Source organism: Oncorhynchus clarkii, chromosome 19 (genome assembly GCF_045791955.1).
Source record: "Oncorhynchus clarkii lewisi isolate Uvic-CL-2024 chromosome 19, UVic_Ocla_1.0, whole genome shotgun sequence".
Taxonomy (NCBI): domain Eukaryota; kingdom Metazoa; phylum Chordata; class Actinopteri; order Salmoniformes; family Salmonidae; genus Oncorhynchus; species Oncorhynchus clarkii.
Genome location: NC_092165.1, coordinates 17,007,562 through 17,030,805, shown reverse-complemented (window position 1 = coordinate 17,030,805; position 23,244 = coordinate 17,007,562). Strand labels below are relative to the sequence as shown.

Here is a 23,244-nt window from a genome sequence, read left to right as displayed (position 1 = left end):
AACCGTGGCGTCCTTCGCGGGCCCAGAATCAGTCACTCACATTCACTCAGTCTCACTCGTACGTTCACGGTTCACGCCCTCTCTAACGTGGGTTGTGTCTGGATGGCACGCAGGGCGCCCTGGTTATAAGGGCTCAACTCCCATTGAGTTGGCGGAACATGAAAACCGTCACCTCTCAACACCTTGTCAAACGCTGTTTCGAGACGTGGGACAGTACAATTTTTAATTTTTTATTTTTTTTATCTATCTATTTTTGTTTTCACACTCTTTCAGATGAGTCCCTGGAGGGCTAACGGAATATCTGCCAGACCCAATCACACACCTTGTTTTTATGGATTAGTTTTTAGGAACCAGAATGATTGCTGGCCCGAGAGAAAGAAATAATAAATATATTGCCCACAGACACACTCGAGGTTGACGGACTCACTCACTCAGTGACAGCAGCAGATAACTTACACAGCAGAAGCTAGGTGAACAACCGAAGCATTCCTGCGGGACTAGTTGGTGCTCGACATTGAATGCTGTTTTGTTTTACGATGGAGCCCCGTCCATAGAATTGTCCGTGGTTCACGATGGAGCTAAACACGTATCTCTCTCCCACACTTTTCCTCCCCCTCTTATTCCCACCCTCCCCTTTTCTTTCCCTCTATCACATCTGTCTCTCTCTACCCTCCCTTGTTCTCCCCCCCCCCACCCCCCTCCTCCCTCCTTCTAGGAGCTGTATCCCAGCAGACATCTAGAGGCCCTGCCACACACATCTGGCTAAAGAGAGGAAGATCACAAGTGACACCACAGCAGGGGTGGAGAGAGTGACCATGCCCGTTGGAAAACCTGTTGGATTTAAGTTCTCTTTATTACAGATTATCACACTGCTCTCCTAACTGCCACCCTCCCCCTTCACACACACCCACACACACTCGCACAGACACTCACACAGACGTAGAGACGGACACGAACAGAGACGGATAGACATAGACTAACACAGACACACACATAATCACACACACTCCTCTAGAAGTAGCCCTAGAGAGTCACATAAACGTCTCACAGTCACTCAGACTCGCACTCCGAGACTCAGTTGGTTCTCAGGGGTTGTGGTGGGAGGGTGCGTTGCACTCTGCTGGGGGACGGAAGTAGAGGAATGGCCCTGGGGGAATGGCTGGCTGGCTGCCTCGCTCAGTGAGACGGAGGCTTATGTAACTAACAAGCCCGCCTCATCTTTCTCTCCTTGGCTAGCTAACACAGCTAGGCCTTGAGTCTACAGACACTGGGGAGGAGCTCATCAGCCCCCCCCCCCACTAGGAATACAGCTTCCAGGCCCCCATCCTTCCTCTCTGGGTTCAACTTCACATTGCTATTTATTTATTTTTTAATCTTTTTTTTTTTTTTCAACAATTTTTTCAGGAGGACCTTTTTAAGGGTGTTTTGGATATGTGGGATCGACCGCTGAGACTTCCTGCTTGTCTCCCATTGGCTCAGGGATGCCCCGACCAGGAAGAACAAAGTCTGAGAGTCCGTCTACGCGCACATTGGCGTTTTTTAAGACGCTGTTTGGACTGAAGGGACAGCCATTTAATTAGTAAGGAAACTAGCTGACTTCTTGACATTAGTCTTTGCTGATTTTTTTTGCTCTCGTTTTGATGTTTTGTTTTTCCTATCTCATATGACGATTGAGCCGACCAGGGAGCAAAATAACCAGAGACAAGAATCCCACTTGGCCACAATCAAAGGCCATTTTGCTCTGCCTTTCTCTCTCCCTTGGTTTTTCTCTCTCCCTTGGTTTTTCTCTCTCCCTCATTATGCATATCAACTACCTGTTTACACACTAGACCAGCTACAGTGATAGCCTACCTTTCTATCGAGGCAGAAAAGAAACGATTAAGTTGCGATCTTTTTATGTCTTTTTTACCTGCGACAAATCAAAAACCTTGCAGTCAGTCTCTACCTCCTCAATCGCTTCAAACCCTTTTAAAACATCTGTGTCAGAACCAAATCCATACTCAGTCGAATCTGCATCACAGACCGAGTAGTGTACAGACTGAACAGTCGACAGACCGTCCAAGCTACAGACCAAAACAACCTGTCATCTTAGTCTGGAAGGGGAGAAGGTTATTGGGTCAATGTCATTGAACTGGACCAGAGCTCTTTGAAATAATAAGTTATTGCTGCGGGCTTTCATTGAACAGGGAATGTATAGCAGGTCAACCAAGGCGATCTGCCTCATCCCCCTGTACCTAACTGACATTTTGACGCCCGAAAGTCGAGTTGAGTGTTTTTGAAACGGTTTCGGAGTCTAGGCGACTAGATGAGAGTAGGATTGTAATAAATTAAGAAGAAATGTAAGTTAAAACCGCTTTCACCAAATCATACATCATGTTTTACTAGGACGTCCTACTTGTTTTCATTTGAAAAGGGAGCGTCCAAGGTTTTTATACTCCACACCCAAACAATCAAGCCATATCACAGCTTTTTCTTCTTTTCTATTTGTTGCACTATTTTATTTTTGTATCGTAAAATCACTAAGCCTTCAATGAAGTTATTTACCTCTCGCACGCACGCGCACATTTCTTGAAATTCCCCTTTAAAATGTCAAGGCGTTGACCCAAATCCACTGTAAGGAACCAGTTTAAAGACTAAAGGAAAAACCAAGCAATTCAAAAGTATCAGCCTTGAGATTGACACACGATTGAGCAGAAGTTGTTGTTGTCCCCCCCCCCCCCCCCTATAAGTCAGTAGTTCATGCATAGAGCGGCAACGCCTCAATCTTACAAGAGCACGACTTTAAGTAGTGGCTCTGTTTACCTTTCATGTTGACCTTTATGTTGACCTGTGTGTTGTCCGGAGGACAGCATAACAAAGGCCTTATCGCGGAGGCTCTTTAAAGCCTCTAGCGGCTGGCAGAGTGCATCTCAATCAAATACCCCCCCCCCCCCCCCCCCCTCTATCTCTGTCTTACCCTCTCCTTTCAAATAGCCTCTGTCTTTTCTTACCACCTCCTCTTAGACGAGGCCAACGGTCAAGTTGAATAGACGTCAAACAACTTCAAGCAAAGGGACAGAGTTGTTTTATTGAACACGCGGTTTAGGGAGGGGCCAATCTACCCCTTCTTTCTTTTCACCCCCCCTCTTTCCGGTGAACATGCAGAAACGCTGGTCTTCTCTCGTCCTGCTCCGATTGAGAAGGGGACTCCTCTACCTCCCTCTCTAACCACTTCAATCCCTCTCCCTCTCTCTCTCTCTCTCTCTCTCTCTCTATGTGCTCTTTCTCTTAATCTCTCCCTCCCTCTTTATCTATAATCCCTCCATCCACACACCCCGAACAAATCCTCCCTACCCCCTCATCCCCACCCTCCCTGGGTGGGGTAATTCCACCGTCCCCCCCTCCCCTCTACCCCCCCCCCCCCCCCCCCCTCCCTGAGTAATCAAAGGCATTATAGCCCCCCTCCCCTCTCCCCCTGTGTGATGCCGGGCAGCAGTAAGAGTGGGGGTGCGGGTGGCCTCCCCTCGCCCCCCCATACCGCCTCCCCATCCCGGCCACTTCGCCCGTCCCGCTACGTGCCTGTGTCGGCGGCAACGGCCTTCCTGGTGGGATCCACCACACTCTTCTTCTGTTTCACGTGAGTACGACCATACCCCCCCACGTCATATACACACGTCATACACAGATGCTCAAACGCATGGCGTGAACACGTCCTACACAAGTCACACACACACACACACACACAATACAGTCTCCTCAAACACACCCACACCTTTACATAAACACTTACCACCACACACACCCTTCTCTGCCTTTCAAGAAAGACACACTCACATGCACATCAATTCGGACACACCAGTCCCCTACCTACCGCCTGCCTGTAGTGTGACAGTTATTGAGTAGTGCACAGTCAGTTAACCCCTGGCAATGGGACAGAGCAGAGCAACGTCAGACGTAAAGACACACATACTCCTGACACTCACACGCACTCCTCTCTCTACTCAACATGCTCCTCAGCTCTCTCTCTACTCAACATGCTCCTCAGCTCTCTCTCTATTCAACATGCTCCTCAGCTCTCTCTCTACTCAGCATTCTCCTCAGCTCTCTCTCTCTCTACTCAACATGCTCCTCAGCTCTCTCTCTCTCTACTCAACATGCTCCTCAGCTCTCTCTCTCTCTACTCAACATGCTCCTCAGCTCTCTCTCTCTCTCTACTCAACATGCTCCTCAGCTCTCTCTCTCTACTCAACATGCTCCTCAGCTCTCTCTCTACTCAACATGCTCCACAGCTCTCTCTCTACTCAACATGCTCCACAGCTCTCTCTACTCAAAATGCTCCTCAGCTTTCTCTCTCTCTCTACTCAACATGTTCCTCAGCTCTCTCTCTCCACTCAACATGCTCCTCAGCTCTCTCCCTAATCAACATGCTCCTCAGCTCTCTCTCGCTCTCTCTACTCAACATGCTCCTCAGCTCTCTCTCTCCCTCTCTCCCTACTCAACATGCTCCTCAGCTCTCTCTCTTCTCAACATGTTCCTCAGCTCTCTCTTCTCAACATGCTCCTCAGCTCTCTCTTTCTCTCTCTCTACCCAACATGCTCCTCAGCCCTCTCCCTACTCAACATGCTCCTCAGCCCTCTCCCTACTCAACATGCTCCTCAGCTCTCTCCCTACTCAACATGCTCCTCAGCTCTCTCCCTACTCAACATGCTCCTCAGCTCTCTCCCTACTCAACATGCTCCTCAGCTCTCTCCCTACTCAACATGCTCCTCTGCTTTCTCCCTGCTCACCATTCTCCTCTCTCTATCTACACATGTTCCTCAGCTCTCTCTCTCTCCCTACTCAACATTCTCCTCAGCTCTCTCTCTACTCATAATGCTCCTTAGCTCTCTCTCTACTCAACATGCTCCTCAGCTCTCTCTACTCAACATGTTCCTCAGCTCTCTCTACTCAACATGTTCCTCAGCTCTCTCTACTCAACATGCTCCTCAGCTCTCTCTTTTTTTCTCTCTACTCAACATTTTCCTCAGTTCTCTCCCTACTCAACATGCTCCTCAGCTCTCTCTACTCAACATGTTCCGCAGCTCTCTCTCTTTCTCTCTCCCTACTCAACATGCTCCTAAGCTCTCTCCCTACTCAACATGCTCCTCAGCTTTCTCTCTCTCTACTCAACATGCTCTTCAGCTCTCTCCCTACTCAACATGCTCCTCAGCTCTCTACTCAACATGCTCCTCAGCTCTCTCTTTCTCTCTCTCTACACATGTTCCTCAGCTCTCTCCCTACTTAACATGCTCCTCAGCTCTCTCCCTACTCAACATGCTCCTCAGCTCTCTCTACTCAACATGCTCCTCAGCTCTCTCTACTCAACATGCTCCTCAATTCTCTCTCTTTTTCTCTCTACTCAACATGCTCCTCAGCTCTCTCCCTACTCAACATGCTCCTCAGCTCTCTCTCTCTACTCAACATGCTCCTCAGCTCTCTCCCTACTCAACATGCTCCTTAGCTCTCTCCCTACTCAACATGCTCCTCAGCTCTCTCTCTACTAAACATGTTCCTCGGCTCTCTCTCTCTCCCCTACTCATCATGCTCCTCAGCCCTCTCTCTCTACTCAACATGCTCCTCAGCTCTCTCTCTCGCTCTCCCTACTCAACATGCTCCTCGGCTCTCACCCTACTCAACATGCTCCTCGGCTCTCTCCCTACTCAACATGCTTCTCTGCTTTCTCCCTGCTCAGCATTCTCCTAAGCTCTCTCTCTCTCTACTCAACATGCTCCTCAGCTCTCTCTCTCTCTACTCAACATGCTCCTCAGCTCTCTCTCTCTCTCCCTACTCAACATGCACCTCAGCTCTCTCTCTCTCCCTACTCAACATGCTCCTCGGCTCTCTCCCTACTCAACATGCTCTTCAGCTTTCTCCCTAATCAACATGCTCCTCAGCTCTCTCTCTCTCTCTACTCAACATGCTCCTCAGCTCTCTTTCTCTCTACTCAACATGCTCCTCAGCTCTCTCCCTACTCAACATACTCCTCAGCCCTCTCTTTCTCTCTCTCCCTACTCAACATGCTCCTCTGCTCTCTCCCTACTCAACGTGCTCCTCAGCTCTCTCCCTAATCAACATGCTCCTCTGCTTTCTCCCTGCTCACCATTCTCCTCAGCTCTCTCTCTCTACTCAACATGCTCCTCAGGTCTCTCGCTCTCCCTACTCAACATGCTCCTCAGCTCTCTACTCAACATGCTCCTCAGCTCTCTCCCTACTCAACATACTCCTCAGCTCTCTCTCTACTCAACATGCTCCTCAGCTCTCTACTCAACATGCTCCTCAGCTCTCTCTTTCTCTCTCTCTACCCAACATGCTCCTCAGCTCTCTCCCTATTCAACATGCTCCTCAGCCCTCTCTCCCTACTCAACATGCTCCTCAGCTGTCTCTCTACTCAACATGCTCCTCAGCTCTCTCTCTACTCAACATCCTCCTCAGCTCTCTCCCTACTCAACATGCTCCTCAGCTCTCTCTACTCAACATGCTCCTCAATTCTCTCTCTTTTTCTATCTACTCAACATGCTCCTCAGCTCTCTCCCTACTCAACATGCTCCTCAGCTCTCTCCCTACTCAACATGCTCCTCAGCTCTCTCTCGCTCTCTACTCATCATGCTCCTCAGCTCTCTCCCTACTCAACATGCTCCTCAGCTCTCTCTACTCAACATGCTCCTCAGCTCTCTCCCTACTCAACATGCTCCTCGGCTCTCTCCCTACTCAACATGCTCCTCAGCTCTCTCTCGCTCTCCCTGCTCAACTTGCTCCTCAACTCTCTCTCGCTCTCTACTCATCATGCTCCTCAGCTCTCTCTCTCTACTCAACATGCTCCTCGGCTGTCTCCCTACTCAACATGCTCCTCGGCTCTCTCCCTACTCAACATGCTCCTCAGCTTTCTCTTTTCTTTCATACTCACACACAGTTGAGTGTGTGACAGTAGTAGTGCAGAGTAGGATAGACAGGACAGATCAACGTCAGGGTGTGTGTGGAGCTCGTCAGGCAGGTAGGTCGTCTCCTGTCAGTGTGTCTGGAGCGGCCTGTCAGGTCATATCTCTGCTCCAGATTACAACAACAACCACCACCGTGCTGGAATAGAGGGAAAATAGGCCAGCATCTGTCACCCTTAATAAAGAGCTGTCATTCTCTCTCTCTCTCTCTCTCTCTCTCATTCTTTTTTTCAATCCGTCTTCCTCTGAATTTGCTCAACTCGGTTCAATCAGAAAGTGCTTTATTCACTAGACAAATGCGCAGTCTTGGCTAAACCTAGCATGAACTATCTCTCTCTGTCTCTCTCCCTGTGTTTCAGGGTGTTGGCCCGTTGTCTATGCAACATGTGGTCCCCATATGTGGGTCACCCCGTTCCCATGGCAATGAGACAAGCTCTTCCTAAACAGATACTGTTGACAGTTTTGCTCCTGTAGTGCCACTGCCCTCCCTGTCAAAAACACTGTGCTTCTTGTTATGAATAAAGACAATTGATCTAACGTAATTCCCTCTCTTTTTCTCCCTCCCTCTCTCTTTCAGGTGTCCATGGCTGTCGGAGCAGTTCTCGGTTGTCGTGCCGATCTACAACGGTGTCACCTTCCTGTTTGTCCTGGCCAACTTCTGCATGGCCACCTTCATGGACCCGGGCATCTTCCCCAGAGGTGTGTGTGTTGCACAGATGAAAAACAACATCTCATGCTCCCTGGGGGTGTTCATGCTGATCTAGTAAGGGTGTGTGTTCATGCTAATCTAGTAAGGGTGTGTGTTCAAGCTGATCTAGTAAGGGTGTGTGTTCAAGCTGATCTAGTAAGGGGGGGGGGGGGGTTCATGCTGATCTAGTAAGGGGGGGGGGGTGTTCATGCTGATCTAGTAAGGGGGGGGATGTTCATGCTGATCTAGTAAGGGGGGGGTGTTCATGCTGATCTAGTAAGGGGGGGTGTTCATGCTGATCAAGTAAGGGGGGGATGTTCGTGCTGATCTAGTAAGGGGGGGGGGGGGGTGTTCATGCTGTGGGGGGGGGGTGTTCATGCTGATCTAAGTATGCTGATCTAAGGGGTGTGTGTTCATGCTGATCTAAGTAAGGGTGTGTGTTCATGCTGATCTAAGGGAGGGTGTTCATGCTGATCTAGTAGGGGGGGTTCATGTGTTCATGCTGATATAGTAAGGGGGGGTTCATGTGATCTAGTAGAGGGGGTGTTCATGCTGATGTTGTTCATGCTGATCTAGTAAGGGGGTGTTCATGCTGATCTAGTAGAGGGGGTGTTCATGCTGATCTAGTAGAGGGGGTGTTCATGCTGATGTTCATGCTGATCTAGCTGATCTAGTAAGGGGAGGGTGTTCATGCTAATCTAGTAAGGGGGGATGTTCATGCTGATCTAGGGGGGGGTTCATGCTGATCTAGTAAGGGGGGGATGTTCGTGCTGATGTGTTCATGCTGATCTAGTAAGGGGGGGGGGGGTGTTCATGCTGATATAGTAAGGGGGGGATGTTCATGCTGATCTAGTAAGGTGTGGGGGGGGGTGTGATCATGCTGATCTAGTAAGGTGGGGGGGGGGTGTTCATGCTGATCTAGTAAGGTGGGGGGGGGTTCATGTTCATGCTGATCTAGTAAGGTGGGGGGGGTGTTCATGCTGATCTAAGTAAGGGTGTGTGTTCATGCTGATCTAAGTAAGGGTGTGTGTTCATGCTGATCTAAGTAAGGGTGTGTGTTCATGCTGATCTAAGTAAGGGTGTCTGTTCATGCTGATCTAAGTAAGGGTGTGTGTTCATGCTGATCTAAGTAAGGGTGTCTGTTCATGCTGATCTAAGTAAGGGTGTGTGTTCAGGCTAGTTTATTAACAGTGTTTGTGTTTCTCCAGCGGATGAGGATGAGGACAAGGAGGATGATTTCCGCGCTCCGCTCTATAAGACGGTGGAGATCCGGGGCATCCAGGTCAGGATGAAGTGGTGTTCCACCTGCCGCTTCTACAGACCGCCCCGCTGCTCACACTGCTCCGTGTGTGACAACTGTGTGGAGGTACACACACACACACCATCTCACATCAACATGCAGCTGGACGGGGTCAACATCACGTATCCTCTAAAGCAGGGCTCTCCAACCCTGTTCCCGGGAGAGCTATCGTCCTGTAGCTTTTCACTGCAACCCTAATCTAGCACACCTGATTTGAATAAGTACCTGGTTGAGAGGCTAAATCAGGTTAGTTACAAGTGGCGTGAAAACCTACAGGAAGGTAGTTCTCCAGGAGATCCCAGCTCTTAAGAGATGCCTTTGAACAAACCTGTGGTGGAATGAGCCCTCAGCCCCGCCCCAGGGATTCAACCCACTGTTATCTAAGGTCAATATAATAGCCTCCACTATCCTATGCGACCAGAGAGGCGACCACCCTTGCAGGGGGAGGGGGGCGCCCGAGAAACAAAGAGTTGGACGCTCTGGCGCAAAGCTCTCGTCCTCTCCAAGTAAAAGTGCAATACGCGTACTGGGCACAAACAGTGGAGACTGACTTCTACTGTCAGTGTTTCACATAAACAGACCAAATTTCGCACTGTCCCTTTTTAACTTTGTACAAATGGCTCTAACTTGCCCTTTTTGCTCCTGCCCCCCCCCCCCCCCCCTCTCTCCCCTCCTCCAGGACTTCGACCACCACTGCCCGTGGGTGAACAACTGTATCGGCCGGAGGAACTACCGCCACTTCTTCCTGTTCCTGCTGTCCCTGACGGTCCACATCATGGGAGTGTTTGGCTTCGGCCTGCTCTACGTCCTCTACCACACACAGCAGCTGGACACGGTCCACTCTGCCGTCACGTATCCTGTACATAGGTGTTGGGATGTCCGACAAGCCACGAGTCTGGGCGTCGGGGGTGAGGGTTAGTGTGTGTGTGTTTTGTTGTGAGAGTGTGTGCGGTTGGATGTGTAGTTTGGTTCATGTGTATGTTTTTGGGGCGGTAGATTCCTGGGTTTCTGTCTGTCGGACGGCGTGCGTCTCACGAGTATTTCATTTTCAACACTTTTTTTTTTCGGGAAGTCTATGCCTGCGTCCCGAATGAGCGCTGGTCAAAACGTAGTGCACTATGTAAGGAATAGGGTGCCATTTGCGACGCGCACGGTGAGTGTGTTATTTGGCGTCACTGTTGCCTCCTTAACCCCTGGTCTCTCAGTATGGCAGTGATGTGTGTGGCTGGTCTCTTCTTCATCCCGGTGGCTGGTCTCACTGGCTTCCACATGGTACTGGTGGCCCGGGGGAGAACCACCAACGAACAGGTACAGCACACACACACACCAGGGGAGAACCACCAACGAACAGGTACAGCACACACACACCGGGGGAGAAATACCAACAAACAGGTACAGCACACACACACACCAGGGGAGAACCACCAACGAACAGGTACAGCACACACACACCAGGGGAGAACCACCAACGAACAGGTACAGCACACACACACACCGGGGGAGAACCACCAACAAACAGGTACAACACACACACACACCAGGGGAGAACCACCAACGAACAGGTACAGCACACACACACACTGGGGGAGAACCACCAACGAACAGGTACAACACACACACACACCGGGGGAGAACCACCAACGAACAGGTACAACACACACACACACACCAGGGGAGAACCACCAACGAACAGGTACAACACACACACACCGGGGGAGAACCACCAACGAACAGGTACAACACACACACACACACACACCGGGGGAGAACCACCAACGAACAGGTACAACACACACACACACACCGGGGGAGAACCACCAACGAACAGGTACAACACACACACACACACACCGGGGGAGAACCACCAACGAACAGGTACAACACACACACACACCGGGGGAGAACCAACAACGAACAGGTACAACACACACACACACACCGGGGGAGAACCACCAACGAAAAGGTACAACACACACACACACCGGGGGAGAACCACCAACGAACAGGTACAACACACACACACACCAGGGACAAACCACCAACGAACAGGTACAACACACACACACACCGAGGGAGGACCTCAACGAACAAGTATAACACACACACACACATCGGGGGACAAACCACCAATGAACAAGTATAACACACACATACCAGGTATAACTGTCCCTTTTTCAAAGTGTCTTAGTTGCCAAGAGGCTGGACCCAAATCTGGCAGCCCCCTGGACTAGAATTGACCCTGCAATTGCAAAGATTAGCTGTCATCACAGAAATAGTGAGAGATATGCTCATCCCCTTGGAAAACAAAGACCGAGATGAAAACCAAAACAACGTTTATTTGTCATGTACACAGGACACAACGGGCGCCTTATTCATGCCCCTTCTCCTTGAAGAGATACATAAGACCCCTTGTTTGCTTCAGATCCAGCACTCCGGCCCAGCCCGTCCCGAACAGTCACACCTTGTTATCTGACGCGGTTGTTTCCTGTCGCGCACCTCTTTTGTTGCTGTCTGAGAACTGAACCGTTGGTGTGCGTTTGTGTTGACGTTGTTCCTAAAAGCCCAAAACATTTCATCTCTACAACAGCGCCACGATAATCCTCCAAAATGTGACCCCCCCCCCCCCCCCCCCCCCCCATCCCTGTACGGGTCATCATCTCATCGAGGAGAGAGAATAATCCTCTGTCCTCCTCTCCCTCACCCCTCCCTCCCTCTATTTATCCCCCATTTTTATTTTTGGCGCTCAAAGCTCCATGTTTGATGTTTACACTTTAAATATGTCGTGTTGATGAATGGATGTTGTCTTGAGGAAAATGAATAACCTATTTTTTTTTAAATCTTCTGTCATCTTTCTCTTTTTTTAATCTCCTTTTCTCTCTCCTGTCTCTCCCTCCTGTCTCTTTCTCTCTCTCCCTCTCTCCCTCCTGTCTCTTTCTCTCTCTCCCTCCTGTCTCTTTCGCTCTCTCCCTCTCTCCCTCCTGTCTCTTTCTCTCTCTCCCTCCTGTCTCTTTCTCTCCCTCTCTCCCCGTCTCTTTCTCTCTCCTATCTGTCTTTCCCCCTCTCTCTCTCTCCCTCCTGGCTCTTTCTCGCTCCCTCCTGTCTCTTTCTCTCCGTCTTTCCCCCTCTCTCTCTCTCTCTCTCTCTCTTCTCCCCAGGTGACGGGGAAGTTTAGGGGAGGAGTGAACCCTTTCACTAATGGCTGTTGGAAGAACATTTCTCACGTGCTCTGCAGCTCCCAAGCCCCCAGGTCTCTCTCCCTCTTGTATCATCGTTGTCTATGGATTTACAGTATGCTAATAGTGTACATCTGGTTGTATTATTATCCGTTCAAACAGTGTGTTGAGCTGCAGTCATCCCTGCATGCTATAGGGGTTTGATTGACGCCCGAGACTGTGTTCCTCATAGAGCTGGATAGAGGACTCTAGGTGGACATTTCCATTGAGGGCTTCCGACTTTTTACAGTAGTCAACTGGGTGGGATTTCCTATGGGTCGGGAGCAACCAGCCAATGACCAGAGCATTGTCTTTTTCAAGTTGGGCTGCCTTTGTTTGGAAATGGGTTTAAGCTAGAACACTGCCGTCTAGTGGCCACCATAACTGAATGATACGAGTTGGTTCAGGACTCTGACATTGCAGGTGGCGAAAAATCACAGATATTATCTTTCCGTTTTTTTTTTCTTCCATATACTAAATAAGAAGTGACTACTTTTAAATGGAGATGCTGTCACAGGCGCCATATTGGCACAGATACAAAGATGAGGCCTCTGTCTATCTCTATGGGTCCTCTTCATCCTCAGGTGCTTCTTTGCTCTCCCTCGTCCGTTCCTTCTCTTTACTGCCCTTTCTCCCTCTCCATCGGGGACCCTCTTCTCACTCTCCTCCTCTTCCTCCTTGTCGTTTTAATAATACAACCCGTTGTGGTCTTCATCAGTTACCTGGGGAGGAAGAGGAAGCCTCACGGTGTGGTTGTCCAGCCTCCGTTCCTCCGGCCACAGCTCACTGAGACCCAGCTGGCCGCTAAGGTCCTCGACAACGGTATCCATGGAGACCTCCACCGGGTATGACGCACAAAGACCCATACGCGCACACACACACACACACACATTGCTCATCCTTGCTCTCAGTATTGTGAATGGTTAATGCTCTCCAGTTGCCACGACACTGGTCTCTATAGACTTTGACATTTATTCTATTAAATGTCACTCTCTCCGTCTCTCTCACCGTCTCTCCCACCCTCTCTCTCTCTCCGTCTCTCCCACCCTCTCTCTCTCTCCGTCTCTCCCACTCTCTCTCTCTCTCCGTCTCTCCCACCCTCTCTCTCTCTCCGTCTCTCCCACCCTCTCTCTCTCTCTCCGTCTCTCTCTCCCTCTCTCCCACCCTCTCTCTCCCTCTCTCCCACCCTCTCTCTCTCTCTCCCTCTCTCCCACCCTCTCTCTCCGTCTCTCTCTCCCACCCTCTCTCTCTCTCTCTCCCACCCTCTCTCTCTCTCTCCCACCCTCTCTCTCTCTCTCCCACCCTCTCTCCCTCTCTCTCTCTCTCCCACCCTCTCTCTCTCTCTCTCCCACCCTCTCTCTCTCTCTCTCTCCCACCCTCTCTCTCTCTCACCCTCTCTCTCTCTCTTTCTCCAACCCTCTCTCTCTCTCACCCTCTCTCTCTCTCTGTCTCTCTCTCCCACCCTCTCTCTCTCTCTCCCTCTATCTCACTCAGTCTAAAAGCAGTCTGGAGATGATGGAGAGTCAGTCGTGTGATGCGGAGCCTCCTCCTCCCCCCAAACCAGAGCTCAGGTACCCCGGCCTGTCCAGAGGCCACCAGGAACAACACACAGAGGGTACGTACACAAACACACACTCGCATTGAAACACACACTCAGTTCACCAGAGTTGTGTTCATTACTACTAGTGTAGGGAAACGTTTCGCAACGGAGAAGGTAAACAAGCGTTTTCGGTTGGGACAAGTTCAGGTAGTCCCTCTCTGTTTCCGTTTGTCATCTTACGTTTGGTGCCTAATGAACACGGCCCAGGTTGTTGCTGTGAATGACAGTGTGCTATCAGTCAACTTACATTTCATTTTTGCCAGCTAAGTTTACGTACGATAACAATGACGTACCCCGAGTGAATTTATTTAAGGCTCTCGCTCTTTTCCTCTCCCTCTCTCCACAGAGAGTAGTCTTCTGAGCAAAGCCCCGCCCACACCCACCATGTATAAGTACAGGCCGACCTATAGCAGCCCGGGAAAGAACCACACTGCCCTCACTCATGCCTACGCCAACCAGGTAACAAACACCCACTGTCTTAATGCCAACCAGCTAGCTTGTGTGTCTCTGTGTGACTACGTGTGAGAGTGTGTGTGTGTATCTGTGTGATTACGTGTGTGTGTGTCTCTGTGTGATTACGTGTGAGAGTGTGTGTGCGTCTGTGATTACGTGTGTGTGTGTCTGTGTGATTACGTGTGAGAGTGTGTGTGTGTCTCTGTAATTACGTGTAAGAGTGTGTGTGTGTGCGTCTGATTACGTGTGTGTGTGTCTCTGTGTGAGAGTGTGTGTGTCGCTGTGTGATTACGTGTGAGAGTGTGTGTGTTTCTGTGTGATTACGTGTGAGAGTGTGTCTCTATGTGATTACGTGTGAGAGTGTGTGTGTGCGTCTCTATGTGATTACGTGTGAGAGTGTGTGTGTGTGCGTCTGTGATTACGTGTGAGAGTGTGTGTGTGCGTCTGTGATTACGTGTGAGAGTGTGTGTGTGTGTCTGTGTGATTACGTGTGAGAGTGTGTGTGTCTCTGTGTGATTACGTGTGAGAGTGTGTGTGTGTGTCTCTGTGTGATTACGTGTGAGAGTGTGTGTGTGTGTGTCTCTGTGTGATTACGTGTGAGAGTGTGTGTGTGTGCGTCTGAAAGAGTATGTGCGTGCTGTGTGAGGTATGATCCATGTCAAACTACTCCGGTAACACACACACACACACACACACACACACACACACACACACACACACTGTTCTCTCTACTCCGGTAACACACACACACACTGTTCTCTCTACTCCGGTAACACACACACACCCACACACACACACACACACAGACACTGTTCTCTCTGACTCTGCTTAATATTTCACATATCAGGGTTCTCATTGGCTGCGTGCCTGTCTGTCTTTAATCGTTTTGATTTGTTCTGATTTGTTCATGCGTCTCTGTTTTTACTTGTGGCTTCTTTTCCCGCCTTTTGATTGGTTACTCAGTGGCTTTCAGTTGAACAGTATCAGTAAGTGAATGCAGGAGTATTTTTTCTTTTCTTTATTTTGAGTGTCTTTTCTTATGTCTTGTTACCCAACCTTGTGTGTCATCGTTTAGCCTGTACCTCTCCCCATGCCATTGCAGAAGAGATTCTCCCCGAGCAATTTCTCCTTGTAGAAAGATTTTGTGGTATCAAATCAAATTGATTTATAAAGCCCTTCTTACGTCAGCTGATATCTCAAAGTGCTGTACAGAAACCCAGCCTAAAACCCCCAAACAGCAAGCAATGCAGGTGGAGAAGCACAGTGTCTAGGAAAAACTCCCTAGAAAGACCAGAACCTAGGAAGAAGCCTAGAGAGGAACCAGGCTATGAGGGGTGGCCAGATTATAACAGAACATGGCCAAGATGTTCAAATGTTCATAAATGAGCAGCATGGTCAAATAATAATAATCACAGTAGTTGTCGAGGGTGCAACATGTCAGCACCTCAGGAGTAAATGTCAGTTGGCTTTTCATAGCCGATCATTAAGAGTATCTCTACCGCTCCTGCTGTCTCTAGAGAGTTGAAAACAGCAGGTCTGGGACAGGTAGCACGTCCGGTGAACAGGTCAGGATTCCATAGCCGCAGGCAGAACAGTTGAAACTGGAGCAGCAGCACGGCCAGGTGGACTGGGGACAGCAAGGAGTCATCATGCCAGGTAGTCCTGAGGCATTGTCCTAGGGCTCAGGTCCTCAGAGAGAGAGAGAGAAAGAAAGAGAGAATTAGAGAGAGCATACTTAAATTGACACAGGACACCAGATAAGACAGGAGAAGTACTCCAGATATAACAGACTGACCCTAGCCCCCCGACACATAAACTACTGCAGCATAAATACTGGAGGCTGAGACAGGAGGGGTCAGGAGACACTGTGGTAGTTAATTAACACATTGTAACACATTGTATTTGTCCTATTTCCCATGTATGGTGTGTTTCCTATACGTCACACAATCTGACCATAATTCACTTACATCAATTCTGGAATCCCGGGTGGCGCAGTGGTTTAAGGCACTGCATCTCAGTGCTGGAGGCGTCGCTACAGACCCTGGTTCGATCCCGGGCTGTGTCACAACCGGCCGTATCACACAGTGGACTGTCAATGGCCCAGCTGTTGTTTGACGTTTTCTCCACAAGAGGGCATCAAGGTGCACAGTCAAACGGGCAGAGCCTCACAAGCCTCCTTTAGGCTCAGTACAACAACAACCCAAACAACCCAAACAACAACCCTACATCCCAAATGACACCCTATAACAGGGATGGGCAACTGGCCGCAGCAGGCCTTTTGAAGGGACCAGCAAAACAAATATTTTTTTTCGGACTTAGTCTGGGTCTCAACTTACTGTTGAGAGTTCGAATAGTAGAATACACAAGGTGCAGTATCGTAATTTGGTCGTGCATCAGCAGTTTTTCTCTTGTTGTGTCAGTTACTGATAGTCAGTCAAAAAAAAAAATCTGATTGCTAAGTTTGTATCTAAACTTGTTATCATGGTCGAATTCGATATCATATTAAAAACTGCAAACATTCCTCTACGCCCCATGGCAAAATGAGTAGAATTGTATGAAATTAATTATTCAATTGCAAAAAAAACTTCTCTCTGCCCCATTGCAAAATGTGTAGAATTCAGTGGAGGCTGCTGAGGGGAGGACGGCTCATAATACTGTCTGGAACGGAGCCAATGGAATGGCAAACCATGTGTTTGATGTATTTGATACCGTTCCGCTGATTTCCCGCTCCGGCCATTAACATGAGCCCGTCCTCCCGAATTAAGGATGCCACCAACCACCTGTGGTAGAATTGCGCAAGCTTAGCTGCTGCCAAGGGGGGCTACTATAATGTTTTGGGGGTTGTATAGGTGCGCATACCCACCTGCAGTTGCGAACACCATCCCTGCCTTATAAAGTGCACTACTTTTTGACCAGGTCCCCGTATGGCTCTGGTCATAAATAGTGCACTATGTAGGGGGTAGGGTGCCATTTGGGAAACAGCCCCCATGTGTCAGGAGCTCTTTATCAGGCGCCCCCCCCCCCCCCCCTCAGAGCCCAGATCAAAAGTAGTGCACTAAATGTGGACTAGGGTGCCATTTGAGACACAAGCTTGTTGTTTCACTGGGCACACATGTCACCCCCCCATCCCACAGCCACCTGGCTACATATACTGTGTGTGTGTGTTTAATTTTCTGTCCTGTGTGTTGTAAAGACAACATACTGTAACAGAAGCCACGTGGGCATTCTAAAAGCTCTAGGCCCCTATATTCTTCCCCCTTGCAGACCCCTTGTGTGTAGTGAATAGTGAAGCCCATGCATCTGGTCTGAAAGAGTTGTTCCCTCGTTCGACCTGGTTTTTCCCCACTGTGGTTCTATTGGTAGTGGCCTAGTGCTGTCTGTACATTTGGACATCCAATTCTCATTTCACTTTCCAGTGTGGGATTCAATGACAAGGAAAGAGTTAACACGACTTATCTTCTCTCCCTCTTTTTTCCCCCTCCCTCCTCCTCTCTGGCTCTTCTTTATCTTCATCTCTCCCTCCACCTCACTCTCTCTCTCCCTCTCTCTCTCTCTCTCTCTCTCTGTGTGTCTCTCTCTCTCTCTCTCTCTCTCTCTCTCTCTGTGTGTATCGCTCTCTCTCTCTGTGTGTGTATCTTTCTCTCTGTCTCTCTCTCTCTGTGTCTGTCTCTCTCTCTCTCTCTCTCTCTCTCTCTCTCTCTGTGTCTCTCTCTCTCTCTGTGTCTGTCTCTTTCTCTCTGTCTCTCTCTCTCTCTCGCTCTCTCTCTCTCTCTCTCTCTCTCTCTCTCTCTCTCTCTCTCTCTCTGTGTCTCTCTCTCTCTCTGTCTCTCTCTCTCTCTGTGTCTCTCTCTCTCTCTCTCTCTCTCTCTCTGTGTCTCTCTCTCTCTCTGTGTGTCTCTGTCTCTCTCTGTGTCTCTCTCTGTCTCTCTCTCTCTCTGTGTCTCTCTCTCTCTGTGTCTCTCTCTCTCTCTCTGTGTCTCTCTCTCTCTGTGTCTCTTTCTCTGTGTCTCTCTTTCTGTGTCTCTCTCTCTCTCTCTCTCTCTCTCTCTCTCTGGGCCTCTCTCTCTCTCCGTCTCTCTTCCCCTCCCTCTCTCTCTCTCCCCACCAGATGAATCGAGGGGATAGTCTAAAGGAGTCGTCTTCTCTGCTCCAGTCCAGCCAGCAGCCTGGCTTCCGCTCTGAACCCACCCTGGATGGGAGAGAGGCCCCAGGGGAGAGAGGGGGAGGAGGATTGGGAGGAGGTGGAGACAGACCCGGAGGAGGGGGGTCAGTAGGGGGGGCACCAGGGTCAGGGGGTGGCGGTATCCCCGGTTACTCCCTAGGGGGACGTTCCTACCCCTCCTTTTCAGACCCAACGGTTCTATCTTCCAGTGGAGGGGGAGGGGCTTCCCGTTCTTCCAGCGTGCGTTCTGGCTCCGCCCACAATGCGGCCCACATCTCCGAGGCTACGACCTCCACGAGCTACAAGAGCCTGGCCAATCAGACGCCTCCTCCGCGCAACGGCAGCCTATCGTATGACAGCCTGCTCACGCCCTCCGAGAGCCCTGACTTTGAGTCAGCCGCACCCAACATGTCGCCCGGGCGTCACCGTACCCCCGCCCCGCCCCCCGTCCTGGGCTACTCCTCACCCTACCTGTCGGCCCAACTCAGCCAGCAGAGAGACGCAGAGCTCCACCAGCCCTCCGCCTCTTCCGTAGCCCTCCTTTCCTCTCCACACCGCACTCACTATCTCCGCGCCTCCTCCTCCTCCTCCCCCCCGCCTCCCCCTGAGAGGGAGCGACTCCTCCAGGAATCGCACTCCCACTCCCACCACTCTCAGCCCCCTCCCTCCTCCGCGGCCCCCCAACCCCCCCACCCACACCACCACCACCACAGTAGCCACAGCTCCAGACCCTCCCGCTTCTCCCGGCCCCCGCTCCTCTCCGACTCGGCCGCCCCCCACCACTACCCGTACCGCACCCGGTCCACGGACACCCCCCTGGCCCCCTCCACACACCCCCCGCGCTCCCCCCACCCCCCGCCGCTGGGGAAGTCTCTGTCGTACTCTTCGGCGGCGGCGGCGGAGATGCAGTACCGGATGGTGCGCAAGGCGTCGGCCGGAGGGGGAGGGGGAGGGGGGGGCGGGATCCAGGCACCTAAGTGAGTAACGGCTCTGCTCTTCACTGACTGACTGCAGCCCGCTGCCTCCTTCTCCTCCTTCTCTTCCTCCTCTTCTTCCTCCTCCTCCCAGGCTCCTGTGAGTTCCTTTACCTCTCCCCCCCCCCCCACCCCACCCCCCCATCGTCTGTTTTCCACTCGTCTGTAGAGTCGGTGCGTCTTCTCTTCACTGCTTCTGTTTTCTTTTCTTTTCTTTCTTTTTCAGTTCTAAATGGCACCCTATTCCCTATGGAGTGCACTACTTTTGACCGCGGCTCTGGTGAGAAGTAGTGCACTCTATAGGGAATATGTTGCCATTTGGTACGCGCCCGTTTTGTCTCGGAAACGGTCTGTTTCCAGCTACTGCAGTTGTTCCATTTAGTCGTTGTCTGTCCCTTACTGCCTCTCCCCATCACCTGTCCTGGTTCCCTTTTGTTATGTGACGGGTGTAAAGACTGTCCAGGTCTCTGCCATGAAACATGTTGCTGTGTCACAATACATGACATGTTATGTAATGACTTGCTATTCCCTATATGGTGTACTACCGTTGACCAGTTTCTGGTCCAAAGGCGCAGCATTTAGGGAACCGAGGGATGCAGGCAGTCCATGTTTTCTTTCGTCTCAAAGTGCATTTTGTCCTCCATTGATCGCGGTTGTGTTATCGATGTAGTTGTGGATGTGTTTCATCCTCCTCTGTGTGTGTGTGTGTGTGTGTGTGTGTGTGTGTGTGTGTGTGTGTGTGTGTGTGTGTGTGTGTGTGTGTGTGTGTGTGTGTGTGTGTGTGTGTGTGTGTGTGTGTGTGTGTGTGTGTGTGTGTGTGTGTGTGTGTGTGTGTGTGTGTGTGTTACCGTTGTCCAGCATGAAGTCCCTCTGTTTGACTATAGGATTACAGTGGACGATACCTGTAATGTACCAGCCCTTGGTCACCCCTGCATGATGTGGACATATCCTATCGATTGATTATGAATGCTTCCACAATGGCACACTATTCCCTATAGTGAATAGGGGCATTTTTTGGGGGCCCTGGTGAAAAGTAGTACACTATATAGGGGATAGGGTGCCATTTAGTACACACACTACGAGTGTGCTCTTTCTCTCCAACGTCTTAACTAATCCTTCTTTCCCTCCCATCTCTCGTTCTCTCTATCCAGGGACGAGATTCAGATGAAGTTGCTCAGCCGGACGAACGGGCAGCCCAGGTCCTCCCTTTCCTCCTCAGGCTCCACCCCTTCCTCCCCCTCTCACCCAATCAGCATGTCCACTCGCCCCGGACAGGCCTATCCCAGCCCTGGAAACACCCAGAGCCCCGCCCACAAGCTGGGGGGCGGGGTGAAGAAGGTGACGGGCGTCGGCGGGACCACCTATGAGATTTCAGTCTGAGTTTGACGGACGGCCACTCCGACTAATGGTGTCAGGCGTTGGAGGTGAAGGAGGGGTCAGAGATGGACTGATGATATTTCTGCCTCTCGGGCCCTTCAGGAGAGAGGAAAGCTTTTAATGAACAGACGTTTTAAAAGTTGCTCTTCTTCCAAATGCGATGGACTCCGGACTTCCTCTCTCATTCAGAGACCTCCAGTCAAGGAACTACAGAACTAATCGGGAGGAAGTTGTTTAACCAGTCACATTCAAGAACACAATGCACCATTATGACATGGTGGGCGTATGGGCCAAGGGATCCAATTATACCCCTTAAGAGGCGGGACTCTGACAATCCACCAATTTCTGGACGGGTTGAACTCTGTGGGAATGATTGAGTGACAGTTATGACTGGGTTTGCCTTTTATTGGATAAAACAAGGAAGATCAATATGGCTGCGTTTACACAGGCAGCTGGATTCTGATCTTTTTTTTTTTTTACCAATCAGATCAGCTCTGAAAAAGAGCTGATGTAAAAGGATCTGATTGAGCAAAATAAATCTTAATTGGGCTGCCTGTGTAAAGTCCTTTTTTTTAAAGAAAAGAAGTACTTTCATTCATTCATTCATAAATGTGTAATGATTCATTCTCTGTACAGAATTATATGGTTTGGAATTTATGGTGATTTCCTCCAATCAGTGGCATTTAAAGGTTACAGTGGCACGCTCCGGCCACTATTGACCACTGTGATTGGCTAGTGATCTCGCTGCCATTCCCTCTCGACCAATCAGAAATGGAGATGCTAAACTGTAGTAGACGGCAGGGTCATTGGTAGAGTTCGTTTTTCCCGGCTCAGTGCCCCGGGTGGGTGGAGATTTCACTTAAGGACCAATGGAATGGTTAAAAAATATATATCGCTGGGTCTGTACTTTAAAGATGGAGCGGCCTTTTCTAAACAAACTTTAGAGCAATGGCCTTGAAAATCAAGGAGATAAGTGTTTTTTATTTTTTTTATTTTACATATTTAATTTCAAAATGTTATTTTATATGAATTTCTCTCTCTATATATATAGCTGTTGATAAGTTCAAGATTTTTTTGAATGGCCTGATAGGGTTTTTCTGGTTTGAGTTAATCTCAGAATTGTAACCAAAACAGGGGAAAACTGTTGCCGTGTTCATGTTCTAGTCGGAACTTGGACATTTATAACTGGCTAACAAGTGCCGCGTTTAACCAGTTAGCAAGTCGAAAATGTCAGTTTCCTAGTTCCGATTTTGGCGCTAGAGCGCGGCTCAGTTGTATTGATGGCTGCACCAGCCAATCAGAGGCTGGGTTTTGAGTCTTCAGCCAAAGAGAGTAGCTGGACAATTGTTATATGGTTCAGCTAATGGGAACCAATGTATATGATAAAAGGCGATGTAGCATTTTAAAGTCCTTTGATACACAGTAAACCACTCGACTTCTCGTGGGGCATATTTCAGAGACAAGTTATCGTTGTACCTTCTGGTTGTTTACTTCTGAGCTTTGTAATAATTTGTCTGAAATGGCACCCTATTCACTATATAGTGCACCACTTTTGACCAGGACCTATAAGGAATAGGGAGCCATATAACACACAACCAATGTTTCGTTTTATTGGTCCAGATAATGACGTCTCCGGTTGCCACTAGCTGACCTATCTGGAAACTAGCGAGGATCACATGCTTTGCCGTGACCAATCCGTAGAGAGCAAGAGATTCATTTCAGCCTACTCTTTTATTCGTTAACTGTTAAACCAATGAGATGGACAGCTGAAAAAAAAGTCAGTAACATCCTTTTTATATTTATTTTTTACTTTCCTTTGCAAGATTTTTAGGACAATTTACAGGGCATTGCTATAAACCGACAGTTTGTTTGACCAGTCAGGAGAGTAGAATGAAACTAAATGGGCTAGGACTAAAAGAGCACGTCGCCCAATAAGGCAAAGACGTTTGACTGCCATCAGGAACAGCCAATGCCCTTGCAGATGTTTAGACAAGTACGAGCCCGGGAATTGGGTGTTTTGAAATAAAAATAAATAAAAAGATATGTACTATATAGCTGTGTGTGTGGGCGTGTGCGTCTGTGAGTGTGTGTTTGAGCATTGGTAATAAAGTATTTAAAACCAAAGGCAGTGTGCTTTGTTCTGCTTGTAGTTGAAGTTTCTTATGTCTGGTAATGCACAGGCTACTTACTACACATTGAGTAGAACCGAAGGTTTCCACAGCGGCTATGAAAGCTATGAAAGGTTACTTAAATCGGTCAGTTAAGATGACTCAGTTACAGTAGATTTTCATGCACCTCACAACATTTCTTCCACACAAGATATAGAGGGGACAGAGATTGATTGTGGTGTTTACGTCATTCAGTGGTGCCTGTAAGTAGAGGAAACCGCCACTGATGGAGCTCAAAGCTTCATGTCTCACCTCCCTCCGTAAACTCTTTAAATGCCGCCACTACCACAATGTATCAGAAGGTGGCGCCAAAATGCAGGTTGTGAATATTGTGGCACCATAACGTTCATGTTAAAG

At 49.5% G+C, this 23,244-nt stretch overlaps 2 protein-coding genes across 4 annotated transcripts in view; both read left to right on the top strand.

Moving 5' to 3' along the window:
* Positions 1-23,244, top strand: part of LOC139374877 (E3 ubiquitin-protein ligase TRIM21-like) — a 155,271-nt gene that overhangs the window by 75,834 nt on the left and 56,193 nt on the right. The window lies entirely within an intron of this gene.
* Positions 3,388-23,209, top strand: LOC139374872 (palmitoyltransferase ZDHHC5-A-like). 2 transcript variants are annotated; one of them, XM_071116054.1, is made up of 12 exons: positions 3,388-3,616; positions 7,531-7,652; positions 8,850-9,007; positions 9,621-9,793; positions 10,147-10,292; positions 10,377-10,990; positions 12,097-12,188; positions 12,872-12,998; positions 13,648-13,768; positions 14,100-14,212; positions 18,315-18,472; positions 20,494-23,209. In XM_071116054.1, the coding sequence occupies exons 1-12, from the start codon at positions 3,462-3,464 to the stop codon at positions 20,720-20,722; spliced, it is 2,208 nt and encodes a 735-aa protein (XP_070972155.1). In that variant the 5' UTR covers positions 3,388-3,461; the 3' UTR covers positions 20,723-23,209. The 2 variants fall into 2 exon arrangements, with proteins under 2 accessions (XP_070972155.1, XP_070972154.1); XM_071116053.1 differs by lacking the exon at positions 10,377-10,990 and having other exon boundaries at positions 10,147-10,249; positions 18,315-19,345.

Excerpts from the sequence above, each read along its gene's own strand:
- LOC139374872 (XM_071116053.1), top strand. The coding sequence starts at position 3,462 with ATGCCGGGCAGCAGTAAGAGTGGGGGTGCGGGTGGCCTCCCCTCGCCC. Across the intron at positions 9,008-9,620 it reads TGTGTGACAACTGTGTGGAG|GACTTCGACCACCACTGCCC; the intron begins GTACACACACAC and ends CCCCTCCTCCAG. Across the intron at positions 10,250-12,096 it reads GGAGAACCACCAACGAACAG|GTGACGGGGAAGTTTAGGGG; the intron begins GTACAGCACACA and ends TCTTCTCCCCAG.